We start from the raw sequence: 24,632 nt of genomic DNA on the forward strand, positions 1-24,632 counted from the left end.
AGAGAGAGAGAGAGAGAGAGAGAGAGAGAGAGAGAGAGAGAGAGAGAAAGAGCTGACATTGTAACCTATAATACACCATATACTCAGGTCTAATAAATTTTCACTATTCTATCACTTTAGGTATGTTTGCTTTGACTGTTTCCATAAGCCCCTCCCCAGAATGATCCTTTGGCTGCACGGTTTCTCATTCCTACTTGCATAGTCCCACTTGCTCATAAGCTACTGAATCCTTGTGTTTGATTAGTAATTTTACATGTTTTCCCTTTGCATCTGTATGAAAAAAATACCCTGCAATTTTCCTAATCTTAAATTGACCATATTAGCACCAAAAGAATATGTAGAGTAGGTATGGAACAGGCCTCACAGGGTCTCAGCACACCTGCTGCACTTCTGTGACCCTACAAAGGACATGATTGACGTCAATTCAAACGGTGTTAGTCACTTGGCTCCTTGTTCAAAAAGACCCCGACAGTGGACGATCAAAGCTGAAAACATGTTCTCAATACCAGAGCTAGGAAAGTTTGCCTGGAAATAAAGAGAGCCAGCTGGCTAGAAACACAGAGACACACACACACACACACACAGACACACACACACACACACAAAAGTACCTTTCAGTAAACACTAATAAAACTTTACAGGCTGCCAAAATAACAAAGATACAGTGACTGCAAAAGAAGCCTAGCAGTTTTCCTGAGTGTCACACCTGCTTCACCTGGGTGTGTCCCAGCTGTTAATACCATCTCAGGTAAATCCTCTGCATACGTTTTATTTAAAACAGCTGCTAATTTAACAGGACATGCATATAATTTCTATTCTAAAATAACTTCGAGGAAGGCCCTTCAAAGTGCCTTGTAGTGGGATGGGTGATGTGGCTGGGCAGGTAAGGGTGCCTGCCGGTAAGCATGATCATCTCAGTTCTGCAGAGAAAGGAGAAAACCAACTCCCACAGAATGTCCCCTGATCTTTATATATGTGCCACAGCTCACACACTCACACACACACACACACACACACACACACACACACACACACACACAGACATACACATTAAATGATGGAAATATAATGTGAATATTATGAAATAAAATGCCCCATAATGTTTAAGTTGCTGATGCAGGAGTGGGTGTGAGTCAACGCTCTTATAAAGCTGCTGCAAAGGCAGTTTTACCCCGTTGAAATGTTTTCATGTAATTTTACTAGGCCGAGAACTACGCAACAGGGCTGGAGAGATGGCGGAGCAGTTAGAAGCACTGGTTGCCCTCAAGAAGCCCTGGGTACTCGCAGCCATCTCTGTAACTCTCATTCAAGGAGTTCTGACACCCTCTTTCGATCTCTATGGAAACCAAGCTTGCATGTGGAACACAGGCATGCATGTAGGCAAAATGTTCATACCCTTTAAATAAAGCTAAATAAATCTTAAAAAAACAAAAACACCACCACCAACAAGAGCTTCCCGGCAGAATCTGGGCCGGTGGTGTGCACTGCTATAATCTCACACACGCCCCTCCCCAGGGCGACGAAGCAGAAGACTGAGTATCTGCTGCTACCGTGTGTCTCAAGCACACAAACTAAAGAATGGTTCACAAAAAGATAAAAATAAAAAAAAAGGAGAAATAGGAGATATGTAAGAAGTGTAGGGAGGCAGAGGCAGTGGATCTCTGAAGCTCTGAGGTCAAGGCCAGCCTTGTCTACAGAGTGAGTGAGTTTCAGGACAGACAAGGGTACACAGAGAAACACTGTCCTGAAAATCCGAAAAAAAAAAAAAAGTCAAGAGAAGAGTAGAACTGGGAGGGGCACATTCTTTCCCAATCAGCAACACCACATTTGATAATTTTTTTAAAAATGATAAGCAATAACATTTAATACACAAAGAGGGGCACCAGAATACTGAGGTTAAGCCTCTCTGGACAAGCCCAGCCTGTAGTAATTAAACAGGAAGCAAAGAAGTCAAAGGCACTGATAAAGGAAATCAAACAAAAGAGACTTAGATAAGCTCAGCCATCACCAAGAGCTCACCAGTAGGCAGACACCACAGTAAGACACTTACATAAGAGTCTGACTTGGCAAGCATTTTAAGAACAAACTGTAAACAATCAGTAAACACACTGAGCGCTTTTCCATAGCTGACCGACACACTAGACTCCAAGAATACTGGAATACAGTAACTTTCATTTTAAAGTGGAAGCCAGATGAGAGTTAGGGGCAGAAAAAAACAGCTTATATTACAGCATTTGAGGAGCATTTAAGAGAAAAGCCTAGCCACCTTCCCAATTCTGAGAATGAACAGCTGAGAAGCACTCAGGAGTCATGGATATTTAGCTTGTTGGATCTAATTTCAGTACCTTACAGCAATTGATAACAAGACATATTTATAGAAAGATACGATTATATTTGACTTAGCTGATGTGATCTTGTGTAATTGTTGGAATAGCTGGAGTTCATAACCAAGGATGACCCAAATCCTCATTACTTGCCTATGTTTAAAACTACAAGGTGTTCTCAATTCTTGCTCTATTTATAGAATCAGAAGTTTCCAAAGAAACTTTTGTACAGAAAATTACTTTTACAATTTTTATTATATTTTATTTACGTAACTTCTCCGAGGCTAGTTCAAGGATTCCTGTCCCTTTCGTTCTACTCTGCAGCCTTCCTGACACACTACCCACAAGTCTCTCGAGGCTTCCAGACGGGACAACACCACACAGTACAATCTCTGGGGGCCTGAGCTAGATCTGAGGACAACAGAGGTATCTCACCTGCCACTCAATTAAACTCCACAACAAAAGTGTCATAGCAACAGTCCAATGTATATTTTTTGCTTTGACTTGTTAACTATAAATCAGAATAAAAATCAGTCTCCACAATGGAAACAAACAGTAGAGCACAGAGCATAGCAAGGAAGCCACAGTGTCTAAGGACCCATGGGAAATGGGAAATCATACTACACACACAATGATATTTGAATACTACAGGCCTTTTTACTTCTATCTTGAGTGGCACATTTTGTGGGACCATCAAAACACACACAGTAATGACCCTTTCACAAAGCAAGATTTTCTGTCATTCATTGTACAGAGGCACGAGCTGGAACACAGCTTCTAGATCTGATTTTATTTCACGAAAATTTCACTCAAAGAAATATTACTAATAGCTTATGAAAATGCTAAAGTGTGATCGTGATTAGTTAAGGTCTAAGTGATATATCTAAACAAAAATGGATTCTAGTGTTTGGTTGCCTCCGTTAAAACTGTCAAAATCCTATTTATTGCTATGTTGATCTACTTAAAGTTAAAGTTAACCTTTTGGACCTTTTAAACAGTAGATTAGGCAGTATCATTTTCCTATAATTTAGTGATCAAGAGAATGTCAATGTCAAGTAGCCTTCTTGCTCACCAACACGACACAATATAGGAGATTGCGCATAGAATGGATTTTTTTCCTGTTGCATTTTCCTTTTGGTTTTTCCCCCCAGAATCATAATTCCATTCTTTAGAGCATGATTGTCCTGGAGCCAGCTGACAAGTTCAGCAACTTATAGTAGCACTTAAAGATAGGGAGGAGGGTATTTACGTAGTCCTCTTTGTAGCTAATAGTTCCAAGAAACTCGAAAAGTGTGAAGATGAAAAAGCACTCTGCTCAGCTTCCAAGTGCGCACATAAAAAAAAAAAAAAAAAGTAGAAAAGATAAGCTTTGCAAAAGCACATGGATACCAGCTGCAAAACAATCACAAACATAATAGGCTGGTTTGCATTTTCCTCCCGGCCCCTTGGAAGTAAATAGAGCTTTTTAAATTGAGGGTGTGCAGAGGCTGAAAGGTCAGATAAAGCCTTTCTCTGCCCTTCCCCTCCTATACAGGCAGGAATTTTAGCCAATTCATGCTTCTGTGAATTATCACATCAGATCCCAAAAGAAAGTATAACATCACAAGGTATATCATTTAATGTGTTTTTTCTTTTGTAAACATGGTTATTGAGTCCAAGTGTGCTGATATGCTAAAATACACTTGACAGAAACTCTTTGGTGTTTATCTTTTCTCTTTCTCAATACTGTGCTACCTAACTTCATCCTGAGAAATTTCCAGTATCATTTGTTCATCAAATATACCCCAAATGCACCTGATACGCTTTTGGTACTTCACAGAATTTGACTTATTTCAACGCATGGACCTCCATCTGCCCCTCCCCACTGTCCAGTGCCCATCAGACATCAACACCTGGCCTCCACCCACCCCAAAGACTTTCCCTTCACTAACACAATGAGCGGCACACACAAATATATTGAAAATTCTCTGCCAAGGGAAGCTCCTTTCCACTGCTGTCACTACTTAGCACTGCCTTTTGCCTTGAGCAAGCTGCTTTGCTTTTCAATACCTCAGTTTTCGGCACACCTCCATATGAGGCACTACGTGAAAGTAAATTCTTGAGGAAAATCTAATAACTGGTCATGGTGAGCCCAGACTTACGTTCTTTGTAACGTAGTTTTCTCCCTCAGAAAATAAAAATAAAAATAAAAATAAAAGAAGGTCATGCAGTGGCCTTTAATCCCAGCACTCCTTAGGCAGAGGCAGGCGGATCTCTGAGTTTGAGGCCAGCCTAGTCTACAAAGTGAGTTCCAGGACAGACAAGGCCACACAGAAAAACCCTGTCTCGATAAACCAAAAACAAATAGACAAATCAATAATAAAAATAAAATTTAAAAATGATTTGCTGGTTTTCACCAAAAATTAGGTTGTTGTGAAAGATCAGGTGCCTTAAGATACATAGGGTGCTTGGAAGAACGCTCACCACCGAGGGAGTGCTGGCAAGAGCTGTTGGTGTCTAGCAAGCACAGATGTAATGGGTATGGAATTGCCAGGTTCCTGTCATTTCTAATCTTCTGTAAGCTTGGTTTGTAGTTCAGAAGCATGATTCAGTTTCTTCATGAGGCCTTTCTCAACTATGCCAATTTATATTGATATCTTAATCACAGAAAAACAAAAAACACCAAACTTAAGGTCTGTACCATCAATCTGTGCTTGGGTTTTACTGCGACTATCATAGCAATTGCACTTCTAATAAGTACTTGTTATTACTTATTATAATAAGTAATTATTGTTGTACTTATTAGTAGTTAGTAGTACAATTACTTATTAGTAGTAGTTATTACTATTATCTAAAGTAATAACTTTATCCTCATTCTACCCTTACTGTCCTTAGTCCCTTTGGAAGACGCAGAAAAGAAACATCCCCTTTGGGGATGTGTACTGACTTGCCGAGGTTAGAGTAAGAGGAGAGAAGCCATCATGATGGCTCAGTTTGTTTCCAAGTCTGAAAAACTGAGCTCAGTCTCTAGAATCGACATAGTAGAAAGAAAGAAACGCCTCCCACAACTCCCTCTGAACTCCATCTGTGAACCATGGGACACCCACACATGAACATACACGTGAACAGACAAAATAAAAAGAAAGCAGTAAAAGGGGAAATGAGCCTGACTTGCAGGACTTCATCACTCTCTGAGCTGATCCTAACAACTGTTATTTAAATAATACCAGCATACCTCCCTTCTTCCTTGAAGCTTCTCAGAATGCTTTCTGAAGGCAAGAATCAAGGTTTTTTTTTTTTAAACATAAGAACTATTTCTTATATAAATGAATAACCATTTATCTTTGCATCCTAACTATGCAAGTATAATTAAATAACTTCTAAAATGCAATGACCTTAAAACTGGCTTAAAAATGATGAGTGCTTAAAGAAACCATGTTGTTGTTGCTGTTATTCAACTGGCAACCATGACTATAATAAAGAAAACGTTTAAAACAACATGCACAGACAACATTGCAACACAAGCTACAGGATAAGCAGGGTCTTCTATAAACTTGGAATGTACTTTTTCCCATCTCTACTCTTGTTCCCTTTCAGGGATAGTGGACCTGCTCTCCACTATCTCTCTCACCAGCCTAGGGAAGATGTGCATCAGAATGACCTCACATCACAAAACCGAAGTCTTTGGTGGCTGCATAGTTAGGCATAGCCACCTCATGTTCTTTTCAACTGTAGTGCTGCTATCACTATGGAAATCTTCATGGCAATTAACATACCTTATAAAATTCTCAGAGCTTCAAAAACTAACTCATACTGAATAGATCCTGATATCGCCATACCTCTACATGGCTATTGAGTCTTTCCAGACTAGGTGCTAAAATCTTGATAAATTACAGCTCCTTCGCTCCTCATGATCCCAACTAATTTCACCTTTTATTTAGAAAACTGTAAAGAAGTGGTAAGTCCAGAGTTAAGACTGAATCTGAGCATACTGTGGCACCAAGTTGTTGTTGCAGTCTAAACTCTTAGCTGTTTCAAGGTCCTACGACAATGCTAAATAGTCCTCAAATGCTAGATGCCCCGTTTGGAGGGCAGAACAACTACCTTCTACTCTTACATAAATTCAGCATGCAGACTCCAACTATTGGAACTTAAGTTCTCAATTGTTTTCCTGTGACTGTTGGTCTTCCCTCTGTTAAAAACCACCAAACTGATACTTTTGGTCAAACACATCTGGTCCTGTTGAAGCACAGTGACTCTGGCAGCTAGAGACGTATTCATTTCACAAGGGTGCTCTGTGGCCATCCACAATTTCAACAGCCCATTATTTTTAAATGGGCTTCAAGGAGGCTGCGTGTAAAACTGAGTACTGCCTCAGTAGAATTACTATCACAGCAAAAGTCCTGTGGCTTTTTTTATCATTTAAATTGAGATGATCATAAAATTAACACCCTTCTAATGAAATTTTCATCTTGATTATTACTATTTAACTGGTAAAAATTTTTTCTTCAGGCTGAGTGAACACTATAATTAATATGCAGTGCATTGTAAAGGTTGCATCTTAATTGAAAAATCAACACTTTTTCCCCTCAATGAATACATCAACTTCAAAATCAACAAAAACACTGAAGATGTAAGCAATTTTACTAGACCCACAGGTTAGTGTCCTTGATCAACCAGGCTTCATACTCTGAAATATAAGAAGCTAGCAGATCCTGTGACTGGGTCTCTGTTACAAGGATCAGAATGGTTCTAAGGAGACTTTCTATTTCTGAATTCCTGTGGTCAGTGTGTCAATAGGTCTGAGGCAACATTTCTGAGTTTCTTCTCAATGTCACTGTGACTATGTATTGAGCTATTTAGTGTGATCAGCAGAAAGGGTCACAACCTTGGCAACCATCTTACAATATTTGTAGGTGTGAACTAAAGATCAGGACTTATAGATACAAATCCTGAGTAAAGGAACAAGCAAACAAACAAAATATATACTACAAAGTGGTAAGTTATCACAATAATCTCACTGAAAAATATTTAGAGTAAGGCAGATATAGCTTGTACACTATATTTTTTATAAAGAATAGAAGCTTATGTAGTGTTTTCTACATACCAAACATGTATAGAATTTATATAAACGCGTACAATGTTATAGAAACACAAAAAGATATACTCTCATTTTATACCCGAGTCACTTACCATCAGGTAGCATTTAGTCCTTAGAGAACTGAGACATAATTATCTTAACTTGCTTGTATCACCATTTAGTCAACAACAGAGATTTGAACACCGATGTACAAGGACATACTGTACTCGGATCCCTGGGTGAAGACCATGCCGATTATAGCACATGGCTCTAGTGTCTATAGCATCAATACTATATGTAGCAGAAAAGGATTTTTAAAAAAACAGTTCAGATAAAATATGGCATTCAATTAGTTTCAGCAAATATTAGCAAATGCTTTGTCCCAATTATACACTGCCCAGAGACACACAGTATCCAAACTAAAATTTAAAAATTCCCCTTTGGGAGCACCATTATTTTATTAAGCAAACACTCAGGGTCCCTGAGCTGAAGCTGTGTGTGCACAGGACTTAACCACATTTCTCCAATCCAAAGCACAAGGATAGAGATTTTCATAGGTTAATAAGCAACTTAGGGTGCTGTCTACTCCACCCTTCCCTTCTGTTTGTTCGTTTGGGATAAATCAGGAGACTCCTATAATTATTTTTTAAAAATGCATTTTTTTTGTTTTCCATTTACTTCACTGTAATTTATGAGTATTTAAGTGTCTACATGCAAATATGCATGCATCAAAAGTACTTACATAGGTACCAGTCACTTAAGCAGTAATGACAACTCAGGGTATGCCATCGTAACAATTTGCAGCAAAGTATGGAAAATACTATCGTATACGGTATATGGTAAGTCTTGATGCTGTCATGCACATACCTGTGAGACTGAAAGCCACTGAACTAGTGTGAGTCTCCACAAGTATGCCTGAGGTCACTTTGCTAAGTAAACAGATGTGAACATGAAAATGGTCCATGAACTCTCAGGTGCTAAGCAGATGCCAAAGGTATGTGTTAAATGCTAGAACAGTATACAGTGTCTAGCACCCCACTCAGCTCCTGGTGCTGTGAAAGGGTACTGGTTTAAGTTGATTCTCTCTACTGCATAGATGTAATTAAAAGGACTTGCTGAATTTGTTCAAAATAAAAATGACAAATCTTATTAAAATTCACGTTCATTTAACTATAATGTGAACATAAGCGTATTTTTGTAATCAAAGGGGGCTTAGATGATATTACAATGCTGGTCTTAAAAAATACAAAAATGTTAGTCTTTCCATGTATATGTGAAAGCTTTTGCTCCCTTCTCTCTTTCTTTCCTTCCTCCTCTTCCTCTCTCTCCCTCTCTTCTCTCTCCCTGCTTGTTCTACACACACACACATTTATATGTAGAAAGACTTAATGATTAAAATTTAGCAAAAAATTAAGAGACCTGTATATAGTTTTATGTAACGTATGTAACATGCAAGTAGAGGCATTTATGTATGGGTTTGTGTGCGCGTATACAAAAGCATAAATTCATGCCCACCTTCTAAATATAAATACTGGCACAGGCCTCCACGTTCCACAGGAATACTCTCTTAACCTTCAGAAACTGCTATTTAAAAGCCCAAGGCCTAAATTTCCACTTTGATCAATGAATATCTTCATCACAAGATGGCATGGCTGAAGCTTATTGATTAACTGATAACCTTCTAATGTACCAGCCTTTAATCTGCAGTAAAACAGTGAATGAAAGTAGAGCTTTCAGAAAGGAAAACAGGGTTTGATTATCCTGGAAGAAAACACAACAAGAAAAGTCTAAGGCAGGCAGAAACATCTAGAAAAACAGAACAGTGTCCTTCAGTTACTAGGCCTTCTCTGCAGGCCTGGGAGTTGAGACAACTGTGTCACCTGACACTCTGGGCCCTTGCCAAGGACTGGAAAGTCATATCGAATCAACATAGTAAGGCTGTTGTGTCCATGAGGACAGAGGAAAACAACCTCAAACAGCAATGAAAGTTCACCTCACAGCATGACCGCCATTTCAAAGGCAAAGGGAACACAGCTCACAGTTGACTTCAGTCTTTTCCATACATATTCTTCTAGGAAGGGGTCATTTTAAGTGAGCTCCGTGGTCTTGATAGAACTTTCGCTGGCAAGTCAGCTAGAGGAAATTCTAAGAACGGCCTCTTACACTTCGGGGCTAAATGCCAGTGTTGAAAAGTTCATTGCAAGAAGTGGGGAAAAGGGGATGCATGCATCTAGTCCACATTTATCCAGAACCCTACACGGGTTTATAGATTCTTGATCACAGCCAATGTGAGCAAACTAAATAACAGTAAACTAAGATTTATGTGAATGTATAATATAACTAAAGCAGACTTAAAAAAGAGCTGGGCATAGCAACAAACTCCATTGATTCATCTTTACATGTATTATACTTTTTGTGTTTATAAGGCAGCAGACTATAAAAATAACTTTTTAAGCAAGCAAACCTGCACTCTCTTATTCCAATATTACAAACAGAAAATTTTGATAAAGAAAAAAGTGTATTGGTTTACAGTTTTTATTTTCTATTTCCCAGGCACATATCTAAGGACATGCAGTCTTTTTTTAAAATCAGAGAGACCCCAGAAACTCTTCAGGGCTTCAATATTTCATTTTTCAATTTAGAATGTTGATGTCATTGACTTGTAATACCACCTCAATCCAAAGCTCTGGGCTCCAGTGAAACCTGGTTTACTAGACATTGGGACTCTGCTAGTAGCACCAGCACTACCACTTGATTTCTCTCCTTCCTCCCCTCGCCCTCAGTTCCTGAGTTTAATTCTGTTGCTTGTTTGCTTCTGATTCAGAAACTTGCCATAAAACCCAGACTTGTGTTGAACCTGTGTTCCCCCTTCCTCGGCTTCCACCGTGCTGGGATACCAAGCCTGAGGATTGTCTTGAATGCCTCTGCTACAGTGGCTTCTATTTCCATGAGCCACGTAGTTCCCCTTAACTTCAGAAGCCAACACCTCTGAATTAGTAGCATGCAGATACATGGTGCCTTCATAAACACCTTCATATTCTGAATAAACAAGAGAAAAAGCTTCAAGACAGTGAAAGCTAAGCACTCCTTCCCAGAGGACAGCAGATTCCAAAAACCAAGCTCCGCATTTTGTCTACAGAGTTAAGCCAAATGAGTTCCCAGGGTATCTTTCCAGGGTCTACCACCTGCTAAGTGATTCCTTTCATCTTCCCTAAGTCTCTTTTCATTCATCAAACCTCAATAAAATTTTTCAAAAGGATCAATGTCTTGTATGAGAAATGTTTGTTAAGCATAACTTGAGGGCATGTCTGTGAGAGTGTGTGTGTGTGTGTGTGTGTGTGTGTGTGTGTGTGTGTTTGCCTGATTTACCAGGAACCCAACTCAAGGACTCCTTCCTATATGTTACTCTACCATTGAACAATTTTCATAGCCTTAACCATGTGTGTTTTGTTTTCTTCTCAAGGTATAAATAGTTTTGGTATTTATAGGTGATCTAAGGGCTGTTTGTCCAAGAAGGAAATAAGCAATTGGATGGCGAGCCACAGCTGCATGACATCATTCATCACAAGCTTTACTCATTTCATTGTGTTATGCTCTCTGAATTTCTCTTTAAATAAAACAAGAACAATGCCAAGTAATTTCTCAGAATTCATACTGAAGAGAGATTCCTGAGAAATGTATCTTGAGACAGGAGTATCAATTAACATTTATTAGAGGGCTCAAATTTATTAACTAGGGTCTAGTTCTCATGTTGTATACACACAGTTTCCATACTCCCTCAAAGGAAAACGAAACAGAAAAAGAAAGCAGATATTTGCATTTGCATTAGACTTCAGACAATTAGAGCCACCTGTACATGAATGTTAAAAAAAATAATAATAAAAGACTTCTATTTAACTACCCAAGCAGTTAGTCATTCAATTCAAATTGACAGCCAGGGAGGACCTATGGCATGTGATGACAAAGATGAAGAGGATGGATCTTTCCAATAGAAGCCAATCAAAACAGGAATGAAATCAGGATGCATAAAACCACACACTGACATATGGAACCTGCTAAGGCTAAGACACCGAAGAATAAGCGCTATCTGAAATGGATTAGAAGGAACTCTAGCCTCTAAACAACTGTGCCCTTACTTTTTGATGGGCAACAAGGGTAGGAGCACAACAGCGAGCTGTTGGCTGGGAGACCCAATGACTATACCTACATGCAGGGTACACCTTGTGGAAATAAACGTAAAATTAAAGACAAGTCTTAGCCACATTTTTTCCACATATAAAAGTAGATCCAAATGTGAACACATAACAATTACTATGCGTAGACGGTGCCCTCATGTGATATAAGGTAAGTGGGTAGGTCCAAGTTACCTCGTGATTGCAAAAATGTTTCATCTGGTTGTTCACCACATGCTATGCACAGAACAGGGCCTCAGATCATATTTGCTGAAGAGAGAAGCTTGCAGCCTTGGACACTGCCGTGCATCTGTACTGACTACAGTTATATACACATGGAACACAAGCAACATGAAATTTTACAAGGTGGGGAGTTGTGAGCTCAGTTGGTGGAGCACTTGTCGAAAGTACTAAAGCAATCCCAAATCTTGAAAAAAAGAACTAAACTGGACATATTGGCGTGTGAACTAGCATATGGGGATGAAGGTATCAAGACCAGAAGTTCAAGGTCATCCTCAGCTACCTAACCAATTCAAAGCCATATTGGCTACATGAGAATCTGTCCAACAAGGAATGCACGATTTGTTTTACTATTAAAATGTGTTATTGGTATTTAAAGTCACAGAATGACATGCTATGAATATAGAATGCATTTGTAAGAATGCAATTATCAATATTACTAACAGAAATAGAGGGATAGATTCTGGTCTGTAGTTGAGGGGGTCACCACTTGCCTAGCCCACACAGGACCCTAAGCTCTATCCTCAGCAAGAAAACAACAGCAAAATATGAATATAAAACTTTCCTATAATGGAAAAGTTGAGAAATAAGTCATCATAATTCAAAACATTTCTCTAGGACCCCAAATCATATGTAACATTGCTGCAAAGTATAACTGTAGGCAGCTGTGATTTACATATTGTTTAAGTGGCCTAAAATAACAAATACAGCACCATTTTCAAATAGTATTTGGGTGAGGCATGGTGTCATTAATCCCTTTATTCCAGCCTTTATTAATGCCTTTAATCCCAGCAGGGAGCCAGAGTCAGGTGGATCTCTGTGAGTTCCAGCTCAGCCAATCCACATAACAAGTTCCAGTCCATCCAGGACTACAGAATGAGACTTGGTCTCAATAAAACAAAATAATGTTTGAAAGCTTGCATACAGAAACATTTCACTGAAGTATTTATTTCTGTTTAAAAATTTCACCAGACATTTTATAAACAGGATTTTTCCTCTAGCCATTCACAATGTTTTCTGAACAACTAAGTCACTAAGTAATAATATCCCCAGCTATTGTCAAATGCAAACAGTACTTCCTGGACTGTAACTAGTTAGATTTGAAAACAACATCAGGCCCACATTCTTATTTAGGAGACACAGCGCAAAGTTTCAGTTAAAAATTAATAACAGACTAAAGCAAGTATGAGTTCTTGTAGTAAATGGAAAACGGGAGAAACACAAATAAAAATTCCTAAGAAACAGTGAACACACAAAATTACATAAACATGTTCATGTCCTGGATTAGCTCATATTGCTTTCAATTTACATCTAATTTCATGATATTTGTAAGCTTGTAAAATCTTTTTAAATATTAATAAATGTCGTGTACTAGACACAACTGTGAATAACACCCGCTCAGATCCTATGTGTAGTTAATAAAACTCTGCAACAAAGAAGACAATATTTGGTTCCGCGAAGAGTTTTTCACCCTCGTCCTCTACCTAGATCATTTTACCCCTAATAAGTCCAGTTGCTACATAACAACATGTTTATTTAATATTGAGTGAACTTCAACCAAAGATGGCACAGATCACTTTTCTTAAAATAATTTGTTACTAATTATAGGCAGGAAGAGTGGAAAGTATTTGCTGCCATATTTCCTTTGAAACTGTTTTAGAAGTCAATTTCCAGGACATGCTGCTGCCTCGAGGGGGAACTCAAAGAAAAATGGAAGAGGGAAGAGGAAGCTAGTGCACATGGACGTGCACCATCTAGCTGTAATGGAACAGCAAACCTCAGCGCTGCTAGGGGCATCATCTTGATTTGTGCGTTGGGTTTTATTGTGGATTGAGTCTGACTTTATCTACCTTTGTAAGAGGGAATTGATGAAATCAGATGTTTTTGTTATAGTCTAGAGAATATATTAAAACCGAGATTGAAGACATTTTCTAGTCATTTCTTTCGAGTAGTTTTTATTTCTGCATCACTCACTCGTCATTTCCCCCATAGGTTGACGGTGCATTTGGTCACGTTTAGATGCTGCCCTCTCTCCTGCCCCTTCGTGTGGAATAACTACCATAGGGTGGAAATGTGGGCTGGGCCTGGGAGACCAAGAAGCTCTTTCTCACTCATGGGGAGCCAAGTTCGCGTTGCACGCCCAAGGTAGGCGGTTTAATTTCATTTCTTCTCTTGGACTCAGTGGATTTTGATATCACTTAAAAGAAAAATTCTTGCAAAGCAATGTTTGTGGTTGGATTTCCCACCTAAGTACTAATCAGGCCCAGCCAAGCTTAGTTTCTGAGAGCAGAGGAGATCCGAAACCATCAGCCAGCGGAGCCTGGAGACTTGTCCTTAGGTTTCCATCTTGATTAGAAAACACATCTCTGGGGAAACCACCAAGGACCAAACTAAGGTTTTTGTCTTCCTTCCAAGTGTGCCGGGTGGGGTCTCGGTGGAGACAAACACAGGACACACCTGCACCTACGGCAAATAGAACTTTTATGGATGAGAATCCTGGCTAGAACACCTCCCGGTAGGGTGGGGTTAGCAACGCCTCGCTTCTCTCTCTCTAAGTAACACAGAGCGTTCACTGTTCAGCCCCTCTTGGTTTTATACTGGTGTCAGCAATGACTCTCAAAACTGAAAAAGAAAATAAGCTTTGGGATTGGAAAAATATACATTTTCTACAGCAAAGATTTAAAAACAGAAACATTTAAAGATATTTTATACAGACTTAATTTTTAAATACTGAAAGTATGGCACATTATTTAGGCAACGGAAGTGAGGTTGTATAATAACTTCTAGATACATGTGTGATCTTATAGCAGGGACCATTAGCTTACTGCAGAAGACTGATGCTGCCGTCTTTAGGACAGGCAAACCCTCTAACCTTACACTCTGCAGTAGGTCTCTCTCTCTCTCTCTCTCTCTCTCTCTCTCTCTCTCTCTCTACCTTAATGGGCAAGAAATAAAATCTAGAGTTGGGTGTGGCAATTAGTGTCTCTGATCCTAGCAGTTGGGAGTCAGAGGCAGGAGCTTTGTGATTTTCGGGGCATTTTTGACTACGTAGCAAGTTCAAGTCCAGCATGGGCTACATAAGACCCTGTCCCAAACCCTTGAAAAAGATAAAAAAGAGAAAGGGAAAGAAGAAAAAGGTAGATGTGAGATATGCTCAGCTGATGAAGCAGCTTCCGGCTGCCTTCCATCTTACTTCCATAATGTAACAGACCTTGCTCTCTCAGACCGAAAACCAACGGAATGCAGGAATGCACCTTTCCCAATAAGAGAAAATAAGAAGGTTGGTCTGAAATGTGTCACAGACCATAAGATCTGGTTACACCTATCCTTGTTTTGTAAACCTGCCTGACATAGCTGATTGGTTGATTAAACAGCCTATACCTGGGCAGGGCCGGTGGGGTGGGCGTGGTTAAGGCTCCAGGTTAGCCTGGAGAAGAAACCCTGTGGCCTGAGGGCAAGGACTCCAATAATGGCATGGAAAGAGCCCAGATGAAGAATATAGGCGAAGGGGGATTACGAATGGAAGGTAGACCAGCTGAGGCGTAGTAAGGTGGGTGGCATTGGATAGGGGCTGGGAGATGGATGGTGAGGATATTGAGACAGTATAAGTGAAATATCTGCCCTGCCCAACGTAAATAAGAAAATTGTAAATCTAACAGGTGTCTGTATCATTACGTGTGGTAGCGGGTTAAATAATACTGCCATGATAAACTAGGGCTAATAATAAATAATATAATATAGTCAAACACCATTTTTTTTTTTTTACAACAAGGAGCGGAAATGATAATTTGACAGTTAAAAGCATTGACTGGTCTTCCGGAGGACCCAGGTTCAATTCCCTGCACCCATATGACTGCTCACAACTGTCTGCACCTCAGATCCCATGGAATCCAAAGCCCTCATCTAACCTGCACACACACAGTACACAGACAGACATGCAGCTAAAACACCTAGACACGTAAAAGCTTGAAGAGAAGAGGAAAAGAGAACTAACATCTAACGTGGACACATAAAAAAGACAGTATCCGTGTATTATCTGAAACCTGAGACACCTAGAAATGGGAGAAATACATGCTTATCCCTAGAAGGGCCTGTGAGGTAAGGAACTGTAGGCACAGGAAATCATTTTATGTACCCCCAACACTGTGTATGTTGCCTTAGTAAAACATTTGACTTGTAAAAAGAAAAAATAAAATTAAAAACAGCAATGATAAAAACAAAGCAACTAACAGCAACAAATCAGACTAAAGAGGCGGACTCCTCCAGAGAGATAGGACACTGACCTCAGACATGGGAGCCCAGGTGAAGGCAGACAGCATGGTACATCCCGCAGAGGAGTCTGACTAGGGCAGTATGCTTAAGGATGTCTCAAAAACTTAAGAAGAGGCCGTGGCAGGGAGATCTCCGAGTTCAAGAGCAGCCTGGTCTACACCGAGAGTTCTCACTCAGCCAGAGCTACACGGGGCGATCCTGCCCCTCCCCAACAGAAGCATTTACAGAAAGAGAGAGGGAGAGAAGGAGGAAGTCAGGGGAGAAAGAGAGAAAAGAGAGAGCTAACAGCATCCTAAGAAAACACATCTTCTGAAGTCATAGCAACAGAACTGCTCTCTTCTGGAAAGGCAGTGAAGGGAGACCACAAAAATCCACAGGGCCAATCAAACCACCACATTTAGTCAAAGGAGGATGTCAAGACTAACGCTGAGAATCAAGCTTTTTACAAAGATCTCCCTGTGTGCACAGAAAGCAACAGACATAGGAAGGTGTAGATTCGTGGAAAGGCAAAAAGTTAACAAACACTAATCATAAGTGAAATTTTCCAATCCTATTAGCACAAAACAAGTTAGTCAGTGAGAGTCTGCACTGGCCTATTAGAAAGCAGATCTAAGGGGCCCAGGACACAGCTCTGTCGGACACAGCTCTGTGGGAAAGCGTTTGCTTGGTTTACGAAGCACCTTGGGCGAGTCCCCAGCATCTGCCCTCCAAGAAAAGACAGAAAAAGAAGCAGATTTCTAACAGTAACTTATAGGGCGCCCCCTCCGATACCCCGAGGCTCAAGGCGGGTGTTGTTCTTAACTTTTGAAAAGCCAGAGAGAATCTCATTTTTGTGGTTTTTATTTACGGGAGCGTGTCGCCGTGCAGTAATTGCTTTTAAATTGTTGATTCCCCATACACTGGTCCGTCCTGACTATTTGTAGATGGTCCCCCAGCCCTTCTATTACACATATCAGATAAAGTGAAGTGGTTGAAAATAATTACTTTCATAAACATATTAGAGTCAAGGTTATTCCTCCTCCAATGTCATCGCTGTAATTGCCTTGCATTCCGCTGTCCCTTTGAGAATAAGAAGACAGGGTAGAGCCACAAGGCCTGTCCTGCTGGGAATGCAGCACAGCTGCGGGGGGCATCCTGGGAGAGTGTGAAATGGAGCCGTGAATACTGACCATCCTGGGAGTCCCACGGGGCAAGACCGCAGGGATGTGTGGAACCTAGAGAAAAAGCTGGTAGAATGTGTAGCTGTAGGATGGGCAAAATGAAGGGTAGGTTTTAAAAGCCTACTGTGATAGGACTGCATATAAAACTTGAGATGATGTGTAAGTGATAGAATTTTAAATTTTAATTTCTCAAATGATTCTGTGTGTGTGTACCTGTGTGTGTGTGTGTGTGTGTGTGTGTGTGTGTGTGTGTGTCTGTGTGTGTCTGTGTGTGTACGGTGCATAGGAAGGTCTTTGGGGGAGTCAGTTCTCTCCTTCCACCATGTGTGTGTGGAGAAATCCAGGTCATCAGACCAGGCAGCAGGTGTCTTCATCCACTGAGACATCTTGGTAGCCATGCATTTGTTTCAAACCTCCACAGTCCCCTTTCTGAAGAGATACACTCTGTGTTCCTCACTAAAGTTAATAAAGTATGTCCTAAAGCGATTACATATTTCCCCATCATTGTCTAAGTTATGAAAAAATGTATTGGTACAAAACAAGTAATGTGTTCAAACTATTTGTTTCTTGGAATAAATTAAATTACTTGCTTTTATTCAATGCTTATATTTGCTTCAAAATTTATAATCACTCAAAAATTAGCCAACAGTAGTATAACATTAGGCTACAGATTTCTAATTCAAATATTTTGTCAATAAAAATAAGAAATGTTCAGAAAATATTTTATAAAGTCCCAAAAGTTCTCATTTTATCTCTGCTCACAATTTTTGATTTCTCTTTTGTCGCCTTCTACTTGTACTTAAATATGGCACTGTCCCATAGGATATTCTTCAGGTGAATAAAGTGTTGAATAAAATTTTGCTGTTAATTTGTCTAACCTTACTTTAGCAAAGGACTAAAGCAATGAAGAAAAATTCAAAAAACATCTTGTTTCGTGAAAATATGTAGGGAAATACAATTATCTACGTTGGTCCTGGGTAAATGTTAGAAAGGCTAGGGCACATGAGGGAGTGAGCTTCTTTCATTATTTTGTCCCACTAAACATCCCCAGACAGAAAAGAACCAAACATCTATAAACGTGCTTCAGAGACCATATGCTCTCTGTAGATTCTTCGTGAAGAAATCTTTCCTCCACTGTAAGCCCAAATACTCTGCTTCTCTCCTCAAACCATCCTCTTATTTTCTCCTTAGTACCACATGAAATTAGCTGGACAGTATCAGCTGAACAGTTTGCCATGCCAGTTGAGACTTGAAATAAACTATGCCTTACCTTGAGTTTTATTAAACCATTTTAGATTTATGTTTACCCTTTGTTTATAGGTTTCTTTTATAAAGATCTTTCATTTATAAGTTTCAAGGTCTCATCAACCTGCCAATATTTGCTGGTTAAAGTAAAATTAAGATCGTTAGGATAATAATCTTATGGTACATCTGTAACGTGCCAGGCATGATGAATATGACATGCCCCTGACTTTTAAGAAGTTCACAATCTCTGGGCCACATGTGATGGTTCACACCTTGAATGCCAGCAGGAGGAATGAAGAGGCAGACAGAACTCTCTAAGTTTAACATACCGAGTTCTTGGCAAGCCCAGGATTCCAGGCTACATAGTGAGACCATGCCAAGACTAAACAAAAGAAACAAAATTGCAAATCTTTAATACAATAGATAGGAGACGTACAGTGTTGTAGACTAACTGTAAGATAAGGGCAGCAAGAAAAAGCCACGAAGGGCAAGCAAAATGTACTGTGAACTGAGTATGAAAAAAATTGAAATCACTTAAAGTAATATGAAGCATAAAAAGTGTATCATTCTTGGAGATCTGAAAGGGGAGAAAGACTAAGGTATAGAGACGCTGGAGGGATGGAGTACTAGAGGGCCACGAGTCAAAAAGTTGAGTGGAAGGGAAGGTCAAGGCCTGCGTTATATAACCATTTTCTGCAGAGCTCAAGCCTGAGGACTTTGTCCAGCAAGAGGTCCAAGGAGAAAATTAACAAGGCCAGACAACTGAGTGTGGATGCAAAGAGCAGACTGGAAGGAGAAAGGCTCGCAGGCAAGAAAACCAACCACAAAACCTGTCCTGAAGCTGTGCGGGAGCAGCCATAGGATGTGGGAACTCGGGGGAACAGTGAAGAAGCAGAGGTTGGAAACTGGGGACGCTTCTGAGAGGCAGAATGAGAAACTTAGTAGCTGCAGGTTTTGGCAAAGAACTGAGGGTACAGTTTAAATCAGGGATTTTTGGTTTGGACAGTAATGTCTTCAGTTAGAAAGGCAGTGAAACCAAAAGGACACATTTGATTGCAGCCAGGCACGGAGGCACACGCCAGTCATCCCAGCATTTGGGAAGTGGAGGAAACATCAGAATGTCAAGGTCATCCATGACCTACCAGGAGAGTGAGTTTGAGGCCAGCTTGGAAACTTATAAGACCCATCTCAAAAATACAAATAATAATGAAACTGTTGATCTGGAACAACATTGGTCTTTCTAGTGTGAGTGGCCTCTAGGGCTTCATGTTGATTTACGCAGTGTTTTATACTAACACACAGCAGAAAGCGTAGGATGACTCTGGAGGTGCGAGGTTTGGTCTTTTGCCACTTCTGTAGGGATCCTGGAGGGGTATCAGGAGAGATGAAGAGCCAGAAGCAGAGGGGAGAGCTGGGTTGGAAATGTTGGCATAGTGGGTGGAGCTGCTCATGGCTGTGTGACCAGAGTAGTAACCAACATCCCATGAGTATCACATGAAAGAAATCAAACGTAACTGAAAGTACAAGTTCACTTCTGTGGCCCTGATAAGCACATTTCATCTGCTTCATAGATGCATAGTGAGTGGAATAAGAAAGGAGAATAAAAAAGAGAAAAAAGAGGGGAGAAAACCCTTGTGCCTAAAGGTTTAAGGGATGAAACACTCAAGAATAAAAGCTGATAAAAATGTCAAACAAGAAAAGCTGTAAACATCACTTTCGTGTATTGTTTTCTCTCCTTGCAGCTGCGGTTCTGGAATTCTTACTGATTATTTGGATATGAAATGCAGCAATAGGACTTCATTCATTCACTCAGAAGACAGCTTGAGCTTGTGGGGGAAAAAAAGCCAAGTTCCTCACAGGAAAGAAAATGATTGTAGAAATATGGTTGTTCCTGTCCCATGCTCTCTAATCAATAGGTGTGGGCCTTGTATAGATGCCCTTGGCCACTGTTCTTATAAGAGTTCTCAAGGTCTCTAATTCTTAAGGTTGAAACGTCAAGAATATGTTTCATGAGGGATATGTGAAATACTTGTTCTCAGATATCAAACAACACATCAAATTTTCTTCTCTGATCAAATATGAAAGAGACAGAACATTGTTTTCAGGGACTAGAGAGACAGAAGCCATTGCATTGTGGGTATAGGGTTTCGGAGCTAATTGAAAATTCTGAACTGTCTTGAGGAGAGTCAGGCAATCAGAATGTACTTAATGTCATGGAACTCTACACTTAAGCTGGTTAAAATGATGGAATTTGTTTTATGTACATTTTACTACAATACTTTTAAAAACCAAGCTATAATATGAGAAACTTGAATTATTATTATTATTTTTCTTTGTATTGAAGTGAAGCCTGTCATCTGATAGATAATAGAAGCTTCATTGAGTCATTTCACTTCCAAAGAAAGTGGTAAAGATTCCAGTATAACACCAGCAGTCAAGGTAAAGAGAACTGCCTGGAGGTCCATGTTTCTATACCATTTCTTCTTCTCACCTCTTAAGTGGCTTTTAGTCTTGAGAAACCTTTATGCCTGGGAAGTTTAAGACAACAAACATTGGAAACAAACATTTTCAGCAAACATCTGTTACTTGAAATAATATAGGTGCTTGAGAGATCAAGGTCTACAATATAGGTTTCATGAGGTGCAAGCTAGTAAGAATTTCTTTCAGCTACTGACATTGACTCATCTGATACTGTCAACAGTCTGAATGCACAAAGCAGGTTAGAGTCTTAAATGGCACTGAAAATAAATAATATATCAGACGACTTTATTATGGCATAACGTTCTCCACTCCCAGACAGTTTCACCACCTAGGTTTAGTTTTCTGCGGTCAGACACAGGCCAAATAGTAAAAGGAAAGTTCTAGAAATAATTCATAATTTTAAATAGCTTTAATGATAAAGTTTTCTTATGATTGTTCTAGTTCATTATTATCATTGTTAATCTCTTACTGTGCCTAATTTATAAATTAAGCTCTATGTATTCTTAAATGTATGTACAATGAGAAAACAGCCTCTAGAGTACAAGGTCCAAGGCTGTCCATGGAGACATGAATCCACCAGCTATATTGGAACATGTCCCTGGGGGATGAGGAGGAACTCTGCTTCTCCTTCGGATTTACTTCATGGGTCAGTAGCTTCAGTTAATGCTAGAATTGCAAAGTATAAATATCAGCAGTAAACCCTGGGGCAACTATGTTTGTGCAGGCAAAATGCTCACTCTGCAATTAAGGGAGGGCAAGTGTCCATGAATCACTCTTCCTGCATTCTGACAGGCCCTGGAGCAAGGCTCAGGGATAGGAACACAAAAGGGACATGGAGAAGCTGGAAGCCGGTGGCTACTTCCATATGTGCTACTGCAACCTAGAAGCTGAAAATGTCAGGGTATACACTAAATCAAAGTAGGTGACAGTTTGTGAATAGAGTAATGCAGTTAGCCAATGAATGTCTGAGCCAAAATCATTTTACAACTTATAGGGTAACTAATTCTGCGTGAGTTTTTGCTCTGCTTGCCATCAGCATCCAGACTTTTCGTTGTGAATGCACTGGCAAAATTGAAGTAAACACTTGCACATTCCCGAATCACACCTTGCTTCCCCTCCAAGAAAATGCATTAAGCATGGAAGACAGAGCCAGTGCTTCAACAATTCAGCTTCCCTTGCCCACTGCTGAAGCCTTGCCCAGATCGTGCTGGGATTCTGCTGACGTCACAACCTGACAAATCAAAACACCTCATGATTGTAAGCCAAAGGCAACACTGGCACAATGCAAAGGCAGACACTAGACGTGAAAACCCACCGAAAAGGAAAAGACAAGACATGAGTCATGCTGTACTTACAACTGTCAGCCTGATAGTCTGGCACAAACTGCTCATCATTGTCAGGTACCTGAGCTGAAGAAGAAAAAGAAAAAAATTTAAAAATTAAGAGAGGAACTGCCAAGACATAAGGAATGTCAAGTCAGATGTGTCAAGCAAGGCCTGCTCACACAGAGCTCAGACCTGTGATTATTTGCCCATAACCTTCTATGTAAAACAGCAATGCGTAGGAGAGGAAGTGCAAAGGTCCATTGCTACAACTGGGAAATATGAGTGTGTCAGAAATATCATGGTAGCAGGTGTGGTCCCTCTGAATTGCACCTGCCAGAAAGAAATTGAAGAGCCGGAAAAGAAAAGACACAGGATTCCTGTATCGTGCACGGATGCACTTTGCAGGAGTTGCAGTAGAGACATTTCACTCTTCCCACTGCTGGTGCTCATGGGGATCAGGGCCATGAACTGCATGATTTTTCTAAGAGACGTGCAGCTCTCACCACACAAGTTCCTCCTCAGTTTTAGAAATGACTTCTCTTGGTATGTTCCATGTCCTGCAAATTGTACTACGGTAATTAAAAACATTTGCCCTAAATTTGTTCAAACCAAGCTGTGAAGCTTTAAAAAAAAATGCAAGATGAAAAGACTGTCCTTAACCTGGGCCACTTGTAATAAGGCAATGTACTTTAACAATTGTATTCATAACAATAAATACAACAAAGACTAAAACAAATGTCAAATGTCATCTCTTTATACAAAATATTTTCCTGGCTACTAGTTAGCACAAAGGAAAGGAGGCTTGCCATTTGTCAGCCCTAAGGTCGAATGACTTCTTGCTTTATTAAAGAAAAAGGACTAACTCATCCAGAGGACTTCATACATTCATTTGGCTGTAATTAAAGCACAAGTCCATTCTTTCACCCTGAAATGTTTATTACCTCTGTTGTGAACATTGAAATAACCTATTCCAATCTTGTAAGATGCTGCTGAGTTTTCAAACACAGAGATATGCAGATAAAGCAAACTACACAAAACAGAAATCAGGTTACGCATAACTTGGTGAACATGTAATGAACTGTCATGGTTATTAACTTTCAGTGTGATCTCATTAACTAGTGTTACTTTACTAATATTGTATAATGCTGTAAATTTTTATCCAATCAACTCATATTAAAACAGATGTCAATCAGGTTTTTTTGAATGAACTTATTCTGTGTGGAGAATGTTAATTAACATAATGAGTCTTAGCCAAGCATGTAATCCCAGCATTTGGAAGGCTAAGGCCCAGCATGTCTACTAGTCTGAGGCTAGCATGAGATATACAGTGAGCTCCAGGCCAGCCTAGGCTACTCTGTCTCAAAAGTCAAATATCAACAACAACAAAAGCAATACTCACTCTCCATTGAAACATTTCACGCTGATAAATGAGTTAAGGAAAATAATCCATATAAAAATGGAATTTCATATGACATAATTCCATGTTATATGAAGAAAACAGAAAGACAGCCTCGATAAGGTTTTTTCTATATTTATTTAATAGCGTTCTTTATAAATGAAAATATGTTGATGAATAAAGCATATGCTACCTTAGTCAAGAATGTAACTATCCCAGGATAGTCTTGCCTAGTATTGAAATGTATATATCACACAGCCACTCTAATAATTTTCCCTCATACCAGTACTTAATTTTATTAAAGACAAGCCATTCCCTGCCACCAAATAAAAATGACCAACAATAGTTCCACATTGTAACAGGTGCCTGCTTGATTAGCCTGTAAAAGAAACAAGCTTTTCTTCTTACTCAACCAGTATTTGATTCTACGTATAACAACATTCAAGTTAGACAGATTTCCCCTCATAGACTGATGACTTGCCACCTATAGCTACATTCTTTCTTTTCTTTAAATGCTGCTTGCCACCCCCCGCCCAATTTAATGTAATAATATAAAGGGATATTTTAAAGCCAATAAATTGAGTGGTTTAAGCATGATCTCAGATACTTAAATATTAGATACTTTCCTGTTTCCAGTCTTCTACCCCCCTTTCCCCAAAAGTCACGCTCACAAACGTACTTAAAACTTTACTATGGAAAGTTTAGGGTTTTATATTTTTACTTCTAACAAACAAGACTGGATGAGGCAGGCAGTAGTGGCGCACACCTTTATTGCTAGGTAAACAGTCCTAGCAATCAGGAGGCAGAGACACTGGCATTCTCTAGGTTGCAATGTATTTTTGGTGTTGACAACATAGGTTTTGACCCTGGGGTTGGCTTGACTCTCTGCTAGGAATGATGAATTACACATGGAAGAAATGTACTTTTTAATGTACTTTTACACCTAAAATAATTGCAA

General features: G+C 39.6%; 1 protein-coding gene across 1 annotated transcript in view; it reads right to left on the bottom strand.

Moving 5' to 3' along the window:
- Positions 1-24,632, bottom strand: part of Etv1 (ETS variant transcription factor 1) — an 86,970-nt gene that overhangs the window by 51,506 nt on the left and 10,832 nt on the right. The window contains exon 5 of the mRNA XM_055624218.1: positions 22,309-22,362. Within this exon, the coding sequence (XP_055480193.1) occupies positions 22,309-22,362 (54 nt within the window). The remainder of the gene's footprint in view (positions 1-22,308; positions 22,363-24,632) is intronic.

This window comes from Psammomys obesus, unplaced genomic scaffold, assembly GCF_907164565.1.
Source record: "Psammomys obesus unplaced genomic scaffold, mPsaObe1.curated_primary_1811, whole genome shotgun sequence".
Taxonomy (NCBI): domain Eukaryota; kingdom Metazoa; phylum Chordata; class Mammalia; order Rodentia; family Muridae; genus Psammomys; species Psammomys obesus.